General features: G+C 35.0%; 5 protein-coding genes and 3 long non-coding RNA genes across 10 annotated transcripts; 4 read left to right on the top strand and 4 right to left on the bottom strand.

The window, feature by feature from the left end:
* Positions 1–520: 520 nt before the first annotated feature.
* AT1G31990 (uncharacterized protein) lies at positions 521–1,837 on the bottom strand. Its single transcript, NM_148501.4, has one exon. It carries the CDS (start codon positions 1,632–1,634, stop codon positions 657–659), a length of 978 nt encoding a protein of 325 aa, NP_683342.2. The 5' UTR covers positions 1,635–1,837; the 3' UTR covers positions 521–656.
* A 5,111-nt stretch (positions 1,838–6,948) lies between these two features.
* Positions 6,949–10,076, bottom strand: STRS1 (DEA(D/H)-box RNA helicase family protein). Its single transcript, NM_102933.3, has 13 exons — positions 9,432–10,076; positions 9,220–9,350; positions 9,014–9,121; positions 8,844–8,924; positions 8,611–8,689; positions 8,421–8,506; positions 8,285–8,341; positions 8,135–8,202; positions 7,983–8,051; positions 7,796–7,889; positions 7,536–7,700; positions 7,339–7,431; positions 6,949–7,227 (listed from the first exon to the last, which is right to left on the bottom strand). Exons 1-13 carry the CDS (start codon positions 9,916–9,918, stop codon positions 7,132–7,134), a joined length of 1,614 nt encoding a protein of 537 aa, NP_174479.1. The 5' UTR covers positions 9,919–10,076; the 3' UTR covers positions 6,949–7,131.
* Positions 10,077–10,184: 108 nt separating this feature from the next.
* On the top strand, positions 10,185–10,706 carry AT1G31960 (uncharacterized protein; the record flags this gene model as incomplete). The annotated part of the gene is made up of 1 exon (NM_102932.1): positions 10,185–10,706. One exon carries the CDS (start codon positions 10,185–10,187, stop codon positions 10,704–10,706), a length of 522 nt encoding a protein of 173 aa, NP_174478.1.
* A 411-nt stretch (positions 10,707–11,117) lies between these two features.
* Positions 11,118–11,324, bottom strand: AT1G06487. The gene has a single exon (NR_139093.1). It is a non-coding gene; the product is annotated as an other RNA (long non-coding RNA).
* Positions 11,291–14,216, bottom strand: AT1G31950 (Terpenoid cyclases/Protein prenyltransferases superfamily protein; the record flags this gene model as incomplete). Of its 3 annotated transcripts, none has more annotated exons than NM_001332993.1 (7): positions 11,291–11,944; positions 12,034–12,282; positions 12,394–12,532; positions 12,618–12,836; positions 12,927–13,311; positions 13,411–13,681; positions 13,769–14,216. In NM_001332993.1, 7 exons carry the CDS (start codon positions 14,030–14,032, stop codon positions 11,645–11,647), a joined length of 1,827 nt encoding a protein of 608 aa, NP_001320348.1. The 3 variants fall into 3 exon arrangements, with proteins under 3 accessions (NP_001320348.1, NP_001320347.1, NP_001319127.1); NM_001332991.1 differs by having other exon boundaries at positions 11,645–11,944; positions 13,772–14,032; NM_001332992.1 differs by having other exon boundaries at positions 11,291–12,282.
* A 2,268-nt stretch (positions 14,217–16,484) lies between these two features.
* Positions 16,485–16,730, top strand: AT1G06483. Its single transcript, NR_139092.1, has one exon. It is a non-coding gene; the product is annotated as an other RNA (long non-coding RNA).
* Positions 16,731–17,188: 458 nt separating this feature from the next.
* Positions 17,189–17,978, top strand: AT1G06473. Its single transcript, NR_139091.1, has one exon. It is a non-coding gene; the product is annotated as an other RNA (long non-coding RNA).
* A 379-nt stretch (positions 17,979–18,357) lies between these two features.
* On the top strand, positions 18,358–19,783 carry AT1G31940 (cystic fibrosis transmembrane conductance regulator). The gene is made up of 3 exons (NM_102930.3): positions 18,358–18,750; positions 19,039–19,218; positions 19,316–19,783. Exons 1-3 carry the CDS (start codon positions 18,685–18,687, stop codon positions 19,544–19,546), a joined length of 477 nt encoding a protein of 158 aa, NP_564386.1. The 5' UTR covers positions 18,358–18,684; the 3' UTR covers positions 19,547–19,783.
* The last annotated feature ends 34 nt before the right edge of the window (positions 19,784–19,817 follow it).

Raw genomic sequence — 19,817 nt, 5'->3', positions numbered from 1 at the left:
ATTATCGACAAACTTTGATCTCACAGGTTCCATAAAGCATGTTTGCTTTTGACCCAAAGCTCTCAAAGACTTCTTGTTGATTAACCTTATGTATTTTTCTATCCTTCTTATTGTAGCTTTGGGGTCAATTTCTTGTTGATTAACCTTATGTATTTTTCTATCCTTCTTATTGTAGCTTTGGGGTCTGTCCCTTATTGTTGTACTTCAATCTATGGGATCTTATCATCCTATTATCTTTGTATTTGGGTGTTAACCTAATGGAATGAAAACAACTTTTTGCCCAAGAAAAAATATATATATATATTTTGGTCTTTGTTCTGATAGGATGTACAGATCTATATTGAAGACCTCTTTATAATTCTACAAAAAATAACAAAACAAAACAAAATTATTAATTAGTATTGTAGATGTAAAATATAATTACATAGCGAAACGACTTTAGAGGGCCAGTAATATATTGACAATGTAAAAAAAAAATCAATAGATTTATAATACTTTTGTCTTCATGCGAGGGTCTTTTTTTTTGTTTTAACATCTTGCTTTACTTCACTAAAATTGAAACAGAGATTACATAATTATTCCTCAGACATTACACATACAACCAAGAAATGATTAAAATTTAAGAAGAAAATACAATCGAACAAGTGAATTAAACGCTACTTTCTTTGATAAGCCTTACACGCTAATAAATTATCAAATCCACTATCTTCCTTATTCGTCTTCTTCCTTAATCCTACATGATCGTTGTGTTTGGCTATCATCATTTTGACGAAACTCCAATAAACTTTAAAACGATTATTGGTTGCGATCCATCTGTTACATCGCATCCCATTAAAACATCTCCAACTAGAGGAGATGACATCTTTCTTGGTTATAGCCAATGCTGATAACTTTTGAAATGGTGAGTACCATCTTCTAAATCTCGTTCCATGTAGACATCCCCAAAGGCTGAAGTTAATGACTGATGACTCCCCAACTTCCTTGATCGATAATGATATCCAAGGCAAAAATTTGTCGAGGTATATTCGTAGAATCAAAGACAACATGATCTCTCTCCACCATATCCTTATGGATTGTCTCGAACCGGTGCTATGAAACAGTGTCTGTATGAAACACTTCTTCAAGTCGCCTTCATTGTCAATCTGAGCCCCAATGATACCAGGATCAAATATCCAAATTACATCTCCGTACCATTTGGCGGAGGAAAATGACAACTGCCGAGAACGCCACTTCATTTGTGGACCAATGATCACTAATTGGTTACAAGAAGAAGATGGAACGCAATCGGAGACGGAACGCCGACAATAACACAGTAGTGGACGTCGGAAAAACGCTCTACAAGAGAGATAGATGGCTACGAGGAGCCAACAAAATCGCATAATTATGGAAGAGAGAGTAGTATTTGTAGCAAGGCGGAGTGTTTTTCGACGGTTGCGATACCGACGAGGCATTTGGTCCATCTTCAAGGGATGTGCCTTTCCAACATGACTCTGTGAAATCGAAACCAAATTTATATGGTGGTGGGTAGAATGACTCAATAACGAGTCAGGGAAATAGATTTGAGACAGGCACCGTGGATTTAAGTGTAGGTGAAACCCATCTCTTCTCATCATCAATCTCGAGACCCCCATCATTAATTTGGACTGAAGAAGATGTTTGAATAAATAAACTGCAAACAAAAGAGAAAGGACGTATGGCCGACGCCGGAGACGACGCCGGCCAGAAAGTAATTAACGAAAGGGTGCTTTGTTGGGTAATCGCCTTCTTTGTCGTTCAGAGAGAAGAAGCGGTTTACAGAAGCATGCACCAGATACTTATTGCCGAGAGCAGCGATTGTATTACAATTTGGCGTAAACCAACGTATAAATATTGTTAGTTGGGTCATTCTTAATTAGAGTAATTTATGAGTTGTGTCTTTCTTTCATAGTATATTATTCGTCAGTTGAATCATTTTATAAATCTAATTTATAAGTTGGGTTAGTTTTAACAAACAAAATTTGATTCGTTTTTTTCTTTTTTTTTTTTGTTTGCATCAAAGTTAAACTAACACAATTTGTAAGTTGGTTCCCTCAGACAATGTATCGAGTGAAGCAGAAAAATAACTTTGGTTAGACGTTACTCTTCTTTTGGCACCAACCTGGTAAGAGTATGTAAGCAAATACACTACCATTCTGTCAAGGTTAAGAATTTTTGGCAGAAAAGATTTTTGTGGTAAACCACTCTCCACTTCCCTAGAAGCAAATAGTGGATAGCAACTATTGGAAGTGATATTTTGCTTGTCAATGATACCGCTAGGCATGAATAAAAAAACTAAAACCAAAAAACCAAACTAAAATGAACCGAAAAAGAGAAATCTAATCAAACTTGATTGACAAAATATCAAAACAGATTTTAGAACCAGAACCGAACACGGCCCAAAATACGATAAATATTATTATATATCCAAAATATCAATTATAATTGCAATTGATATAACCCAATTAACCAAAATTTTAAATGAAAACCTAAAGATATCAATTATTTTAGACTAAAATAGTCAAAATACTCAAAATATCCCCAAGCTTTTAGTTATATCGTCAAAACATTAACCAGATTTTCTTCAAATTTAACCATTTAAAAAAAAAAAGAATCACTATTTTGGATACCCAAAAGGAAAAAACTAAACTGAAAATATCTAAAAGCAAACTAAAATTCTAAAATATACTGATGCATCCTAAACTCATTTACCCACAATATTCAGAATCAAATGGATCTATCCGGAATTGAATAGATATCCAAACGTTTAGGACTAGATACTAGACATCGCCTTATCAAGATATTTTCTAAACACGACGGGGAAGCATCTTTCCGTCCCGAAGAGTGGCCATCTCAGATTTGAAAGATAGCCGGCGTATGGATGCAAACCGCTTTTGATAGCATACACGTGAGCAGATTGAGAGGAAGAGAGTTCGCCGGATGCCAACTTCGATCTCTGTCATAACTTTCTGAAGCTTTCAAGAAGGAAAAGGCGAAAGAGGGAAATGTTTGATGAATATGAAAATTAAAGTGAAGATAAAAAGAAAAAACAAAAGTTTGTAAAGTGAACAAATAGGAGGAGAGAAATTCTGACGCCGGCGAGCCCAAGCTCCACCAGCGTTGGAGAAAACTATTAGGATTATTGCCTCAATATTAGTGCTAGAGAGAGTTTTTCTTTTTAGTTATAAAAGAGACTTTTTAAAAAAATCAACACAATTTAATTTATTTAAAAATTTAAAATCATGCATGAATTTTTTCTTATATAAAAATTTGACATGTTTTAACTTATTAATTAAATAATTCTAATTTAATTAGGTACAAAGTATATTAAACTCAAATATAAATAAACTTATTTAAATTTAGTTGTATAAGTCGTATAAATTTATGTATAAACATAAAAGCAATGAAATTTTAAAGAAATAAATTAAAGTATAAAACTTCAATAATATGACAAGAATTTATTTCATGTTTTCATATTTTAATATATATATATATATATATGATTAGTGACAATGAATATTAGTGAATTTAATATTTAATTATACTAAATCAATACTACGTTTTTGTTTGTTTAAAAATACTTTAAACGTAACAATTTTTTTAAAAATGTAAGTAATTGTAAATAAGTTTTAAACAATGTAACTGAAAAATTTAGAATGAATCGTTTACTCGAGAGTTAAAAAAATACATTAAAATGATAATTAGAAAAAGCACCAAAAATATTATTTATCAAATAAAATCAATTGGTGTAAATTGTTTATAACTAACATTTTATGGATGAATGAATCATTTACTCAAGATTTAGAGAAATGCATCAATATGATAGTTAGCAAAAAAAAATTAAAAATATTATTTATCAAATTAATTCAATCGATGTAAACTGTTATATTCATATATTAATAAATATCAAAATTAGAAAGTTATACTTTATTATTTATTGAGGTTATACTTTATATTAAATGGAGAAACCAGCATTTGAAAAGTCAATTACAGTTTTTAATACTTTTGTCTCCCGGCGAGGCTGAGTTAAAAAAGTCGACAGTCTTTCGAGAGTAAACCAACCTATGGCTATGGGTCTTTTTTCATTGTAATAATTTGTAAGTCGGGTCATTTTTAATAAAAATAATTTGTGAGTTGGGTCTTTCTATATAGAATATTATATTATAGAAAGAATAAAAAAAAAATTATTCGTGGTCATTCTATATAGAGTATTATTTGTAAGTTGGATTATTTTAAATAAACATAATTTGGAAGTTGGGTCATTTTCATAAATATAATTAACAAAAATAATAATAAATAAATATAAATTATAAGTTTGGTTTGGTTGTGGAATGACCGTTCCTTGGGAAGGGAAGCTGCTTCGACGCCTTGTTTGGGAATCATCCGGACGAAGCAACGTCAAACATCGCGGTATTATTGGCAAACTATCATTTCCAATAGTTGCTCTCCACTCTTTGTGTTGAGGGAAGTGGAGAGTGGAATTCCACAACAATGTGATTAATGAAAACCGGGAGGAAATGTTAGCATATATGGGCGTACAAGGCACACCTTACCAGCTTGACGCCAAAATAAGAGTAACAGTTTGCCAAAGGGATTTTGTTGATCCACTCGATATGTTTTCGGAGTGAACCAACGCACGCTCCCTACTTATCCCAACTTATCTATGTAACTCACAGAGTCATATTAGTAAATCGGAAGAGATGGTCCGTATCTATTTGTGGCACATATAAAAGTAAGAAAATTAGCATGAATGAAAAATAATAATAAAGCGAGTACGTGTCTTGCTTCCTTATACCGTGATGAGTTCATATTTTGGATACTAATTAGGGATCGACACCTGGTTGGGATGCGTTCGAATTCTTGTTCGAATTCTCTCAGTACTACCGATTCGTATTCGAAGATTAATATAGAGGATCCAGCAGATGATTCTAAAGGATATCGGCTGAAGTACACCGGTTCGAATCAGACTATTTATCTTAATGATATTATTGGCAAGAATTCTGGTGTTGCAGATTCTGGAATTTTTTCATGGAGGAGTACAATAAGTATTTATATAAATATATATATAAATTATATCAAGATACAATGTAATAGTGATCATTTAGGGATAGTTCAATCTGATGGATCTATATTATATTATTATACTATTGATGCAACAATGAAAGAAGGAGGAGGCCTTACACTTAAAGGAATTAGGCATGGAGCTGAGCGTACTAAAGATAAAGATGAAGAAGGAGAGGGCGCAACCCAAAAGTACAGGGAAGACTGATTTAGTCATATGACTAAGTCTCGTTTTCCCTTTTATTTCTGTTTTCTTTTGCAAATAATACAGTGGCTTTATGTTCCTATCTCTGAGGGCTAAACCCACGTTTCCTTCTCTGCTTTGTGTTTCGAAGTGTGTAGGAGTTGAGACTCCATTGTGTATTGAAAATAAAACATTGAATAAAGAATTATTTTGTTTGCCTATTGGAAGATTTTTTCTTGTGAATTTCTATTGTAAGGTAGATATCACTTGAAAAACGCAAAAAATAAATTTGTTTTGCTTTCAAAGTTTTAAACAATTTTGACAAGCCATTGTCCATTGAATCCGCTCGGAATAAGACAAATGACATTTGAAATTGGAGTTGCATTTGCTAGCACTAAATTTTATCTTTATATAATTTGCAGCTTGTTGCTTCACGTTCTCAGGGTCTTTCCTACTCAAATAAAATATTTGCATGGATGTATATTTTTTTTTTGGAAGATCGGTCTATACATCCGCACGAAGTTTGAATACTCTAGGTCTCTTTAATATACTTTGCATTGAGATTTTGTACGTTCAATTCAATTAGTAAACGTGACTTAAATCAAAATTAACTAAATCGACTTTGTTAACCTATACCCTACCCGAAAGGGCGAAAGAGAATAATGAACGACCAATCATTATTGTATTACATTTAACAAAAATAACCATCAATATTATTCTGATCTCGTTTCATAAAATCGCACATTGATTAATAAATCGTTTACTTTTAGAAAACGTAATAATATGCAATTTGCAGCCTAAACTTAAAAAAATGGTTAGAACCCTCATGGGATTCTTCCATCTCCAATGGATAGTCTAACTGTTTAACCTTGTAAATATGGCATATTATTACGTTTATGGAGAACCAGCCAAATCAGGTGAAATGTAAATTTAACCGGAAAATTAATATAACCAAAACATACAACAATCCAAAAACCTTTTAAAACACCCCAAAATTTTCTCAAAAAAAATTGTATACATTTTATCAAGAAATCTCCATTTAAATACATTCTCGATTCAAGCTCTTCATTCCATATTGTCGATTACCCATATACCGGGCGACTAAGGTAAATCCGTGCTGGATTTTTTTGTAAATGACAGAAAAGAGTAAAGAAAAACCAGAGAATAAGAAGAACAGTAGCAAACGTTGTCCAAATCACAACGATGGGCAGGAGAGCGGCTAGACTGCCAAACAAGATAGCTTGTGTGTCCAACAAGACTCGGGACTAATCCGGGATGTCCACGACTTTACGATGCAAAGAACATAGCTTAGAACAAACACTCATAAATACAAACTGTCAACCACATTCGCAACCCTATAACACTTTAGAGCCATGATCTAAGAACATTTAGCTATGAGAAAAATTAATAATTGCAACAATAAAATATATGTATTTTTATATAAGTCGACCCAAATAGATCGTATAACATCAACTAAGAAAAAATCATGTAAAATGTAAAATGTAAAATATCCATCTAAGGAGGAGCCATACCACTCACGTTGGCTTTATGCAGCCAAGAAGCATCAAAATAGCAAAAATACTTCCTCAATTAGTGTCATTAATATATTGAAGTGTCTGATCAATTAATGTTTCAAGAAAAAAGATAAAACCTTTTTTTCATCAAAGGAAAATAATATAACCTTTTTTGTGGACAAATAAAAGTTTAATAACTAGTAACACAAAATTGCATACAAATATAATGAAAATTCTGAAATATATTTGTTTTTGTTATTCGGGCCAAGCCCCAGACCACAAACGAAAATCAAATGCAGGTTTCATTGTCCAAGTAAATATAATAAAATAATGATACCATTAAAATAATAAACTAAGCTAGTCTTCGTCATCAGAATTATCGAATGTGATCTTCGTAGCTTTAGGAGCATCAGCAGCTATTTCTTTGAAATGAGCTCCATACAATTTTGATTCCTGCAATTTTTAATCAAACAAAACACTCATCAATCACTCCAGAATCCAGATGATGAAGAAGAAGAAGCAATTTGTGTGGAGAATCAAAAATGTGAGGGAAGAAAATCAAACCTTTTTCTTTACATGAGTGCCAAACTTCAAAAGATCAGCTGGCACTACTTGTCCTGCTTCCCTAAGAACATTCACAAGTTCTCCTGCAAGACCCTGTAAGGAAGATACGATCAAATTTGAATCATTTCCATTCTCAACAACTCTGTGGAAAGGATGTAGCTCAAAGAAATTTTTAAAAAGAGTGTTTTCAGTATTACCTTGTTCAGTGGCGTGAAGAAGGTGTGTGCAACGCCCTTTTTACCCGCTCTTCCTGTCCTCCCGATTCTGTGTACATAATCCTCTGTTGTTAAAGGGAAAGTGTAGTTTATCACAACTTCCACGTCCGGGATATCAAGCCCTCTTGCTGCAACATCAGTAGCCACCTGTAATTTATAAAACAGTGTCAATGCTCTGTTTCAGAACCAGTCAATGTATTTTTATTAGCCATGGAATTGCGGAATGATAAGAGTACGCATACCAGTAACGGGCAGGATCCTTCTTTGAACAATGATAAAGACCTGGTACGTTCGCTCTGTGCTTTGTTTCCGTGTATAGATACAGCTTTCCAACCTCTAAAATAGTTGAGTAAATATCGAATTTCATGAGCAATAATATCAAAGATCTTTTTCTCTTTAGTTGATGTGATTTGGGCTAAAAGATCAAACCTTTGCTGAAGAAAACGCTCGAGACGTTCAGCTTCCACCTTGTATAAAGCAAATACCAAAACCCTGTTCCTGAAAATACCAAAACGCTTGGTATTAGTATGTTGAAAAAGGAAAGATCTGGTAAGAGTTCAATGATTAAGTAGCAAATTTACTTTTGAGATTTATGGTATTTTTCTAGTAATGCAATGAGACGCTGATCACGCGCACGTTCATCCAAGACCTGCATTTGTAACCAAACCTTGTTAAGAGTATCATATAAAGGACAACACTACTTGCTATGAGGATGATCCGATAGAACATACCTCAATGATTTGCATAACGTCGTGGTTGGCAGCTAAGTCTACAGAACCTATGATCACCTGAAAGAAATTTGAATGATCATCGGAAATTTTAAGCAACTTGCAGGTGAGGAAAGACAAACTGAGGAGGAAAACAGACCTTGATTGGATTTGGATCCATGAATTCCTGGGCCAATTTGTGAACATCCAAAGGCCAAGTTGCACTGAACATAACCATTTGACGAACTATAAGACAGATAAGAAAGAAGAAGAGTTTTCATTACAATTTAGCACATATATCAAATTTGGCTTCTCACAAGAATGCTAAGTGAAATGTAAAAACCACCTGCCTTTATTTGTGTTACTCAATATAAACCGGACAGGTTCCTCGAAACCCATATCAAGCATTCGATCTGCTTCATCCAATACCTGACATGTAGGAACTTCTGTTACCATCTAATAACTCGAAAATATGATTCCCGTTGTTTCATTATAGGAGCAAGAAACGATGCAACGACTATGATGATGATCCTACGAGGCTAAGTCATCAAATAACATAATCAAAAGATGTTCTGCTGCTTACGACAAAGGAAACATCCGAGAGACGAAGCACATTAGACTCAATCAAGTCTCTCAAACGACCAGGCGTACCAATGACAATATCCTAACAAATAAATCAAGAAAAAACATTACTCAACTGATCCAGAAACATAAGAGAATGTCCTAATCAAAGAACATAATAAGAAATCTTACAACTCCAGATCGAATTGCACTTATTTGAGGCCCTTTAGAGCTTCCACCATACACACAAATCGATTTCAAACCACACGGTTCTCCAGCTTCACGCAAAACATCAGAAATCTACCAAACCACCAAAAACAAACACAACACTAAGAAACTTGACCATACGTTTTCATTTTCACATTGTAATCATAATGAACAAGAAACAATATATATACCTGAACAGCCAATTCTCGTGTAGGAGAAAGAACTAAACAAGTAGGATTAACCTTCTTTGATCCTCCACCAATCTTCTTATTTTTCTTCAACACATGCATAATCGCAGGAATCCCAAAAGCCAATGTCTTACCTAAATACACACAAAACACAAAAAGTTTCAATCTTTTCAACCAAAGTTCAAAACTTTCACACTTCCATAAACATTACTAACCTGACCCAGTTTTCGCAATCCCGATAAGATCACGCCCATCTAACAAAAACGGCCACGTATGTGACTGAATCGGAGACGGCTTCTCGAAAGTCTTACAACAATCTAAAACATTCTCCGGCAAATTCGATTCAGCAAAAGTCTTCAAAGCTGCGTACTTTGCTTCTTCCACACCTTTCCCAGTCACAACAACCTTCTGTTGTTCACTCTCTCCTTCTCCTAAATCCTCAGCTTCAAGCTTCTTCTCCGGGACATCCTTCTTCTTATTCTTCTCAGACTCTTTCTCCTCTCTCTTACGTTTCTTCTTCTTCTCTTTATTACTCAACTCTTCCTCTACACCATTAGTGACCTCTTGAGGCACTTCTTCGACTTCATGATTTTCCTCTGTATGTTTGTTCTTCTTGCTTTTCTTCTTCTTCTTGTTGGTCATCGGACTCTCGACGGCTAAAGGTTCGCCGGAGACGGGAAGCTCTTGCTTTTGTCCAGCCATTTCTTTGTTTCGTTTACAGGAGAGAGTTGTTGATGAAACGGCCGAACGAGAGTCCGTTGTTCAATTTAGGTTTTTAGGGTTTTAAAGCATTGCAAAAATATTTTCTACAATTGCAATTTTGCCTACATAGTTTTGGTTATTACATAGAGAGTCTAGACATCTCTTTTGTTAAAGTAAAACCCAAATTTAATTTGATTTGTAGATCGATAACAAGTCTTTAAAGCCTCCCGAACGTTGCATACCAACCGTCGGATAGGGGATGACCCATGGACGCGAAAGAGGACGTGAGACCCACTGGTAGGGGCGGTCGGGGCGTTACAGCAAAATCGCATGTGATTGTTACCAGCAATATGAGTGTAAGGCAATTTTTGGATGTGAAGTATACAACGATGAATCTGAATTTATTTCTGTCCCTTGACCCCATTGTTGATGACAACCAGAACACACTGATTAAAAAGGACTGCTCCGGTCGGGTGGATAAAGACAAAGGGATAGTAGGCGATGCACAAGTCTTTTATACTAATGGCTTCAAAATGTCTGCTATGGTAACAAAACACACCAACCGGAGTTACCTCAACAATCCGACAAGTATAAGGAGAAAATTGTTTGACGACGCTGGTGTTAAGGGTTCTAATGGTGTTGTGCGATTTCACTCTGTAGAAACATCCAACGTTGTGACCATTTCTGTTGTGAATGATTTCTACAACAACGAGATGGGTGACGATGGTGTTACCAATGTTACTGGCATTATAAGACTTGCAAGGAGCACAAACGGAGATTCAAATTGATGATTAAAATCATTCGACGGTTAAAAGTCAAATTGAGGTTAGTTTTGATGATCAGTTCTCATGTTTGGTTCTTCACAAATAACATAATAGAGCTTTAATTGCGAAATTGATGAATTTTCATATGGAATTTTGAGTTGTTTATGTGTCATCAAACATGGAGGTAAATGTAGTTGTGCTTATGTGTATTTTGATTTTGTCGCTGATACATAAAAACCTTAATATTTTTCATCAAATATAGAAAATAGAAGGGTGCAAATTGTAATAAACAAAAGATTGATCTAAAACCCAATGGGCTTATTAGCCTTACATCCATATCCAAACAGACCCATTTTTCTCACTTATCTCACCGATGTGCCTCGCCGGAGACGCCGTCGTTAGGACATGATAAGATTCTGAAATGATCGTTTCCATCTGGTCGGATTGCTCCTGCTTTTTTTCTCCTTTGCCGTAGACTACGGAGGGAAACCAATATAATGGTAAAGTTTCGAGCTTTGTGTTTTGTTTCCGCCGGAGAATTATACAATTTACTGCTGAGAAAAGAGAACATTTTAATCATATTCTCTTTTTAATTCGTGATGAGAAGGAGTTAATTTGTTAGCCTATTGAGTGCTTATAATGCTACTATAAAAAGAGCTATTGATGTTCTGAAACTTAACAATGCAGAGTAATCTGAGATCATGGTCATGGACAAGCACTTTGGAGGCTCCATGAAATTACAGATAGAAAACTCAAGGTACCATCTCTTTTTACTTCTCGATGTTTAGTTAAATTAGTTTGGTTGTGTTCAAAGTTCTTAAGAGTTTAGACAGATACCAGAGTGACAGTAGTCATGCCTTAGAGTAACAGTGAACAAACAGAGAACAAAGGACTACTTTTGTTTTGTTTTTTAATTTCAAAGCATCCCCGAATAGACCTAGATTGGTGTGTGTTCCACGTCATTATGAAAGGGGTATAGGGTGGAGGTACAAGGATGTCATAAAGTGTTCGATTTTGCCCTTGGGTTCACTGTATCCATCACCTTCCGTGTAGAACACATCGAAGATACGTGCAATGTTGAGGCATCGCAGAAGAACTTGACGCGGCACATGATCATGTGAGTTCATGAACTCCTCCACAACCACTTTTTTGCGGTATACGTACATTTTACGCAACTCTCGGGATGCTTCCTCCTTGGTAACTCCATATTGTTTCATGTAACAGTTGAGCCCATTAGCCACCTCTCCTCTGTTTATCTCAGTCTACAAAAATATCATTTCTTCATGAAGGACTAAAAGAAGTGGGAAATAGAAAGAAAAGAACCAAGAGATCCCTTTGATATGCAGTGTACCTCGTAGGTTCCTACGTCATTTGCTAGACGGAACATTGCAGTCAGATGTTTGATGATTAAGGGATTAGAATTGAGCCACTCAAAAGCTTCCTTCTCGTTGATATCTTCCATTCCTATAAAGCAATAAGCTGCATAATCAGCCATCCCGGCTGTCAATACCCCAACCTTCATGTACTCGTCAAAGGTTGATACATGACCCGTCCGTGCCCACTTTGCTATCTCTTGGTACGCTTTTGTAATGATCTTGATCTGTGTATGGAAGAACTAATTAAAATCCACTAACTATGAGCTTCCGCTTCATCACTAACATTATATATACATACATACTGGTTCCAAATTTTGTTTGTTTGGCTAGATTACCTTCTCTACCACTTGTTTCACACGGTACAATCTTCCTAACGGTCTCATTTCTCGTTCAATCTCTCCCATGACATCAAACAAACTTCCGAGGACGATTCGTAAATAGTCTGGTAGTTTATCACTGACCTCAATACTCCACCTGGTCATACCAAATTTTTCTTCCCACGAGTGAGTGAGTGATGAGCTGAGTATAGAGAAAGAGAGAGCGAGAGCGCACTGAGTACCTCTGCAAACATTCCGTAAGAGCTTTAACTTGGGGAAGGGTTGCATATGCGTCATATGTATCATCCACAACAACCATGATCATGTTGATTTTAGCCACTATGATCCTTCCAAGAGAATAGTGTGGCTCGAAGTACGGTCCCAGAGCCACGAGATGGCTCTCTACAAGTCTATCCCTAATGTAAGGTAGTTTAGATGCAAGATCTAAGTCCCTCCACCATCTGCAACCATAAAAAAAAAAAATATGAATTGAGAATATTAATTGAAACAGAGACCAGTGTCATCAACTAGATTGAATATGAGTATGTCACTTGGTGAGCGTTTTGAGTTCTTGGACGTAATGAAACTGGCAAAAGTTGAAGTTAAGCTTCGCAAACTTGAGCAGGATCTCGTCGTGACCTTCTTCTTGTTCGTAGTAAGATATATATTCTCTTGCCACTAGTACTTCTATGTTACAGTATCGAGGTATGTATAATGAGTTTTGTATATGCTTCAAGAGATGGGGACTAGCAGTGGATGCGTTACCACTTGTCAAAGACTCCAAGTGATTCCGCGTGAAACTCAGTGCTTCGTCCATTATAACTTCACAGGGTGTTCCGAGATGCGCAACTTCGAACAACTGTAGCATTCCTCTAAAATCTCTGACTAGACTCTCCTTGAACCTCCCATCATTACCTCTGAATCTATCAAAGGCATCTACAATAAAACCACGTAGGCCAAGTAAATACATATTTTTTTTAAGTTATGATATACTGCGTACATGTTATGTGAAACTATGAAACTGATATATCTTACCACAAGACATCTTATGACCGTATAGCTTAAAGACCTCAAACATGATGGAGATTGTTTCCAAATCATCTTCTCCAACTATAATGTCATCTAACTTTGTGAAACTGTGTTTAAGGATGTCTTGAATCTCCTTATCAAAATGATAAGAGATCCCCATGCTGACAAGCAAATGGATGAGGCGAATCTTCTCCTTGTCGCTGCTTTCAGAAGACATGAGCTTGTCTCTCGCCAGCGGCTTCGTAGTTTCAATCTCTCTTTCTAGCTCATCAAACTCCTAGGAAAAAATAAAAGAAAATGGCTGGTTAAGAACTATGGTTTCAGCAGCAAGATCGATACGTGAAAAAGGGTTACATGCACCTACCACAGCGCGGTTGAGGGAAACAGAGAGGAAGTGATCTCCCCAAAGAGAAGGAGAAAAGTGCGGCGTTGGAAGACTACTCTCAAGATCATCACTACTCTTCTTAGAAGAACTTGCAACAAAAAAGTCTTGTTGTTTTGCGGGTTTCCAAGAAGGAGTGTGGCTGTGAAGCAAACGTTGGCGAGGAAAGAGACAGCGAGTGGTAGTGAGACAAAGAGGGACGCTGTGAACGTTAGGGAGACCAAAACCTATTCTTATTGCTTCCATGTTGTTATTATTAGTGGAACTCTGTTTTTAATGTTTGATGTCCATTTCAATCAAATTACTCTGTTTAAATAAATAAACCCTATAGATGCTGATCTTGATTTGTAAAAAAAAATCAGCTAACAGCTAATCATATTATCGATTAATGTTGGACACATGTGAGTCGGGAAACATGGGAGGAAAAATGTCAGAAAACGATAAGTTTATTTTTTATTTAATGGGGAATCCAAGCTATCATGTTACTTAGTTAACCGGTCACGTGACCTGTTCAATCTCTCTTTCTCTTTCCCAAGTGCATTATGAACCACAATGGGTCGTACTCTTGTTTTGCTTGAAGTACTCTGTTTTTATGTTTTGTAGCTACTGCAAAAGCTTTCTCATATCTACTCTTATTTCCCGGTACATCACATGTGTCAATCAAAACATTCGCAATCAAAAGCTTTCTCCTTTAGGCTCGTCTTCTATATGTGATGCATCTGAGCTTTATATTCAGAAGTCCGAGATTAGACATGCCTTAAGCTAAAATATCGACATTTTACTTAGATAATTTCATGATGAGATAAACCTTGCTAAAATATAGACTATAAAATTATAAATACGCCTTACATCGTCCTTTATTAACGTTGTTTTGGGAGGGGTAAGAAAAACAAACATACACGTATCTTACTATATATCTAAAAAGTGTTTTCACCGTATCAAAGAGGAATTGGATGGATGAACATGTCAAGAACACTTTGAGGTTGTAAAAGATGTTTCTTATTGAAGAAGATAACAAGGCAATGCCTTATATACAAATAAACATGTTTAACCTGATCGTGTGTATATTGATGATTGTTATGAAGATGAGGCCGTCTTGCGGGAAGTAGAAGAAATTGAGGAAAGGAAAAAGTTTGCAAATATTAGTGAAGATAAATCTGAAGATTCGTTTACGGATGAGATTCTAGGATCAGGGTCAGACGAGGATCTGATACAGGATTCTCAATACTGGACTGATTTGTTTGACGAACAGTACCCTCTACATTGGCCTGATTCCTTCTTGGAACAGTATTTTGTATATAAAGTTCACAACAAGTATAACAATACCAAAAATCGATTAAAGGTTTTACATCACAATAAAAACAAAAAACTTCTCACCATCAAGAAAAAACAAAAAACACTAAACTAAATGTTGCCATTTTTCTCACATAAACTTATCACTATTTGAATGTAGTGATATATAAATAACTTTTGTTACATAATATGAATAGCCCACACTACTTGTCTTCCACATCCTCTCATGTAGAGTAGAGTCTTTTAGATGCTAAACATAAAATGAAATGTTTTTTGATATTTAATTAAATCATCAATTAAATATTAAAAAACATAAAACTTCTCCAAAGTTAGATAATTCACCAAGTATGTCATACACCATTGTTACAAAAAACATATTATCATCTTTGTAATATGGGTGGCCTAATAAACAGACTATCATATTTGTTACATTGGATTTCTATTCGGCTTGGAGATGTGAACCTCTAGTGGTCGTAGCGTAATAGTAAAAGGTTAATGCATATGTCATAAACTCGATTTTTTCATGGGTTTGATTCTCGTGGATAAGTGCTAAACTTTTATTTTGACCAGTAAAATTTTTTAGTGTTCCGGTCTATTAAACAATATAATATGGTGAGTTAACTACACAATGTTTACATTATACACTTTCTACGAAACAGTTAGGATAGCAACATCTCGGATCATTTTAGTGCCAAGTGAACCAAATCCCCCTAGGAAGAAAGTGATGAACTCCACATTATATATATATACGATTTTCTTGTTGTAAATTACTAAATTCCATAATTGTAATTCCAATGATGTCTATTTTATTTAAAAACTTAGGTGGAAATTTTAAATATAGATGATATATTAGAAAAAGCTTATATATTCTTAAATTAATTTAACATGAAAGAGATTGATGATATATGTTCGTACTTAAAGATAACAAAGACAAATTATCAGAAAAAGTTTCTAATTTCATGTTGTAAATTGTTTCAAAAGGTTGAATTTTATCATCAAAAATACAATTAGCATGAATTTCTATATTTTTAATGATGCGACGAAGAATATTTTAATGTTCACCACATATCTTTCATCTGTATTCTTTATTTCTAATGTAAACTTTTATTAACGTTTTATCAATGACTCAAAAGAAATCAAATTTGTCAAACTTTAATACTAGTTGTTATCGAAGGTTTTTAGTTAAAAGAATATCTCACATGTCAATTATATGTAGTGCCGTTTTTATCTTGATGCATTTTTTTATTAATATGTCAGTTTGTTTTACTATTATTAACTGACTAATCAAACACAGAATGCAAAAGGAATCTAATAATTGAGAATTTTAATTAGAATTGAAATCATATAATTTCCATGATCTATTATATTTGACTAAAGACAAAGGGTATCATCACAAGACATGTAAACTGAGAGCACGTGGGTTTCGTCTAGACGACGGATAAACTGACGTTTTTGGAAATACCTGGATTCGATTGTGGATTTCCATCTCTTCGATACACACATGAACCTCAGCAGCGATTTCGCCGGAACTCTCTCCAGGACACACTCTACGAGATCGTGGTGGAGCGGTTCCACAACTAAGGAGCAAATTTTTTTGTTTCTCATTGTCTTTCTTTTTTTTTTGGTGGGAGTTTCTCATTCTCTTTCAGTTGTTCAGATAACACCACTATTGATGAAGAGTCTTGCTTCTTATATAGAGTTGTGCTCTGAATCGAAAAAAGGGAAAAAAAAACAAAACAAATGGAAACTTTAGAATCATATAAAGAAAATTTCAAAACAAAAAAGGAAACTTCAGAATCAGAAAAGGAAATTTCAAAACTTTAGATTTTTGTCTTTTGGGCTTTATTTTTTTTGGGCCTTAAAAATCGACTTCCATCACTTCCATTAAGGAATAATATCTTTGCATCAAATTACTAATGTATTTTATGGTTTTAATGTGAAGAATTACTAATATATTTCTTCTTTTTTTTTTTTTGTCGACCATTTCCATTAAAAGTCCAATAAGGCCAAAATACAGAAGGCCCAACATTACAGCGAAAATTAAACTCATGTCCAACCCAAATCGTTTGAAAATATAATAAAACATTAACGCAATAATGATTAAGTGCTGACACGCGTGGAGGACGTTTTACTCCCCTTCGCCACGCGTCGAGACAAACGAGCTCCACCGTTGGAATCGCCAAACACCACTGCAGTTCTGATTTGCCACCATCAATCGGCCAGTGACCGATGAAGATCTTTGTGCCTTCTGTCGATCTCGAATGCAAGCGCCTAGATGTCGATATTCTGCCGGATCAAGTCTAAAGAGCTGCTTCAAAATCTCCAATTAGCACCATCGTCGGGGAAGCTTCATCATTGGCTACACCCAAAATTGATGTAGCTTGATCTTTGCTCGTACGTTGTGACCAAAACGAAGAGATGAAGATGTTATTCCTCAAACAATTTGGTGGAAACAAAGAGAATTATGAAGAAGGCGGAGATGTCGACAAACGCTTAAGATGGAGATCTAAGCTCGTCACGGCGAGAGAACCGGACAAAACCGGTGACAAAAGTCTGACACATAGCCAGAATTATTGAGATCGCACTAAGACGAAAGATATACATATCCGGCTAACCGGAAACAAAAGTTTATACAAGTGAACTCTCTCTCTCTCTCAAGGATATGTGAGAGATAAGAGAAAGAGGAAATTCTCTTAATTACTAATATATTTCTTATCAGCGATTTGTCCAAATGATTCAATTATATAATGGATTTCCAACAAATTATGAATCATGTAATTATTATAATATGCTTTATAAGCTCATTATCCTCTTATGCTCATTTTACGAAGAAATTGCAGCAAATTAGACAAGGCCAAATGGCTATTAATCAAATATGGGGAGGTGTGATTAATTTTTGTTTTATTAATCCTAAAATTGCCTGATAGTATGTACAGTTAGATATTTGGTGTCTAACATCCATATAATTATTTTTTCTCTAACCAAATATTTTTCCTTATTTGAAATGAGGTTTGAATTTAGTCTTCGGGACATTATGTTGTCTGTCGGCTTAATTTCTCTTACAATTCTTGGGCATTGTTTTCCTTAAAACTTTCGGGCTTTACTTCTAATTTATCCTATTTTGTATTCCACTTTGTAAGATTTTAGATAAATCTTCCACTGACAAAAAATGAGGTTTGTATTGGACAGTGACATTATAAAAAACAAAATTATATCAACTCAACATTTATAAAAATAACGCCAGTAGTTTATTACAGTTATATGATTCTTAATCATCAATTAAACACAAAATACATTCATTAGAATAATGATAATTAGATTTTCCAAATCCAAGAAAAGCTGAAAGAGGACAACAACAAAAAAAAAGTAAACGAAACAGAGTGAAGGCATAAGTAAGAGAATCTGCTTAAGCTATAAGCAAATCAAAAAGCATTTATCATCCATTCATTCACCTGGAGATATAAAGCAACCTTCTCTTTTTCTAAGTGGCTCAAGTTAAATTTCTCTTTTGTGTTTCTTCGTCTTCTTCATACAAAGTCAAGAATCAAAACCAAGTGAGATTTAATCTTTAAAGGTCTTAAGAAGATTTCAGATTCAATCAAACCATGGTTGGTATATTTTCAAGATTCTCTGTTGGTAGAAGCACTCATCGACGAACACAAAGTGCAATCGTAAGCTCTCTGTTTCATCTTTTTACAGCTTCTATGTTCGATGAGAAAATCCAATTTTAGATCGATTTCTTATGAAAGTTCAATCTTTAGATCTTTGTTTGGTTCAAAACAGTGGAAAAATCTCTCCTTTAGCTCGGATTTGAAATACCCAGATTAGATTCTACACTACTGTTCATGATATGCTTGAATTCGTTTAGCTTGCCCTAAAAGCTTTGGCCTTTTTCAATTGTACGAATTGGGTTTTGTTAGATTAATCTTAGTTATTGAAAAATGTCTTACTTTGACCAGGATGATAAGGAAGTATTGGCTCCAAATTCTGATGTTATTGCAGCAACCACCACAACTGCAACTACTGCTACTCATGGGATTGAAGTAGCTACAGAGTTTAAACCGGTGGAACATCCGGTCGAGCCGTTAGACAACGATCTACCGATTCAGTGTCCATTACCTGAACCATCCATTCTAAATGTAACATCCATGAAAAAGATGGTTCTTTGTTGTTCTGTTTATAGAAAGCTCTTAGTTTTGAGTTTGTAAACGTTTTTGGGAATTTTTGATGAAACAGGATGGGAGAATCTGGAAGGAGAGAGTATCAGCGTCTATGAGGAGAAAAGGTGATTTGCAGATTGTGAAAGATGAGGCTGCTTCTGAGTCTGATGGCTCAGCACCGAAACCGCCTCGCCCGCCTCAGCCAAATCGTTCGATCTTGCCATCACTTAGTGCCCCTGAACACAACTTGCTAAATCTACTAGAAGAATGCAATGCGATGCCACCGGTAACATCTAAGAATGGATGAACAAAGTTGCTTAAACTCGATATTTATCACACCGATACAAGATTGTTCCTTACAACCACTCTCGAATCTTTGTTTTTCGTTGTTTACGATTTTTACTTATGTGTGTGCCAGAACAAAACCAAATCATAGTGTATGTTATATAGATTATACAGGCAACTAAAATTCATTAAGCTTCTGCTCTATGTACCTCAACAACACCAATATTCTACAATGGAAGTAAGAGCCAGTTTCGTCTAAGCTGTAAATAGAGAACTTTAAACACTTTAACTGT

Source organism: Arabidopsis thaliana (assembly GCF_000001735.4).
Source record: "Arabidopsis thaliana chromosome 1 sequence".
In the NCBI taxonomy this organism is placed as follows: Eukaryota; Viridiplantae; Streptophyta; class Magnoliopsida; order Brassicales; family Brassicaceae; genus Arabidopsis; species Arabidopsis thaliana.
This window is presented reverse-complemented; position numbering and strand designations above follow the sequence as displayed.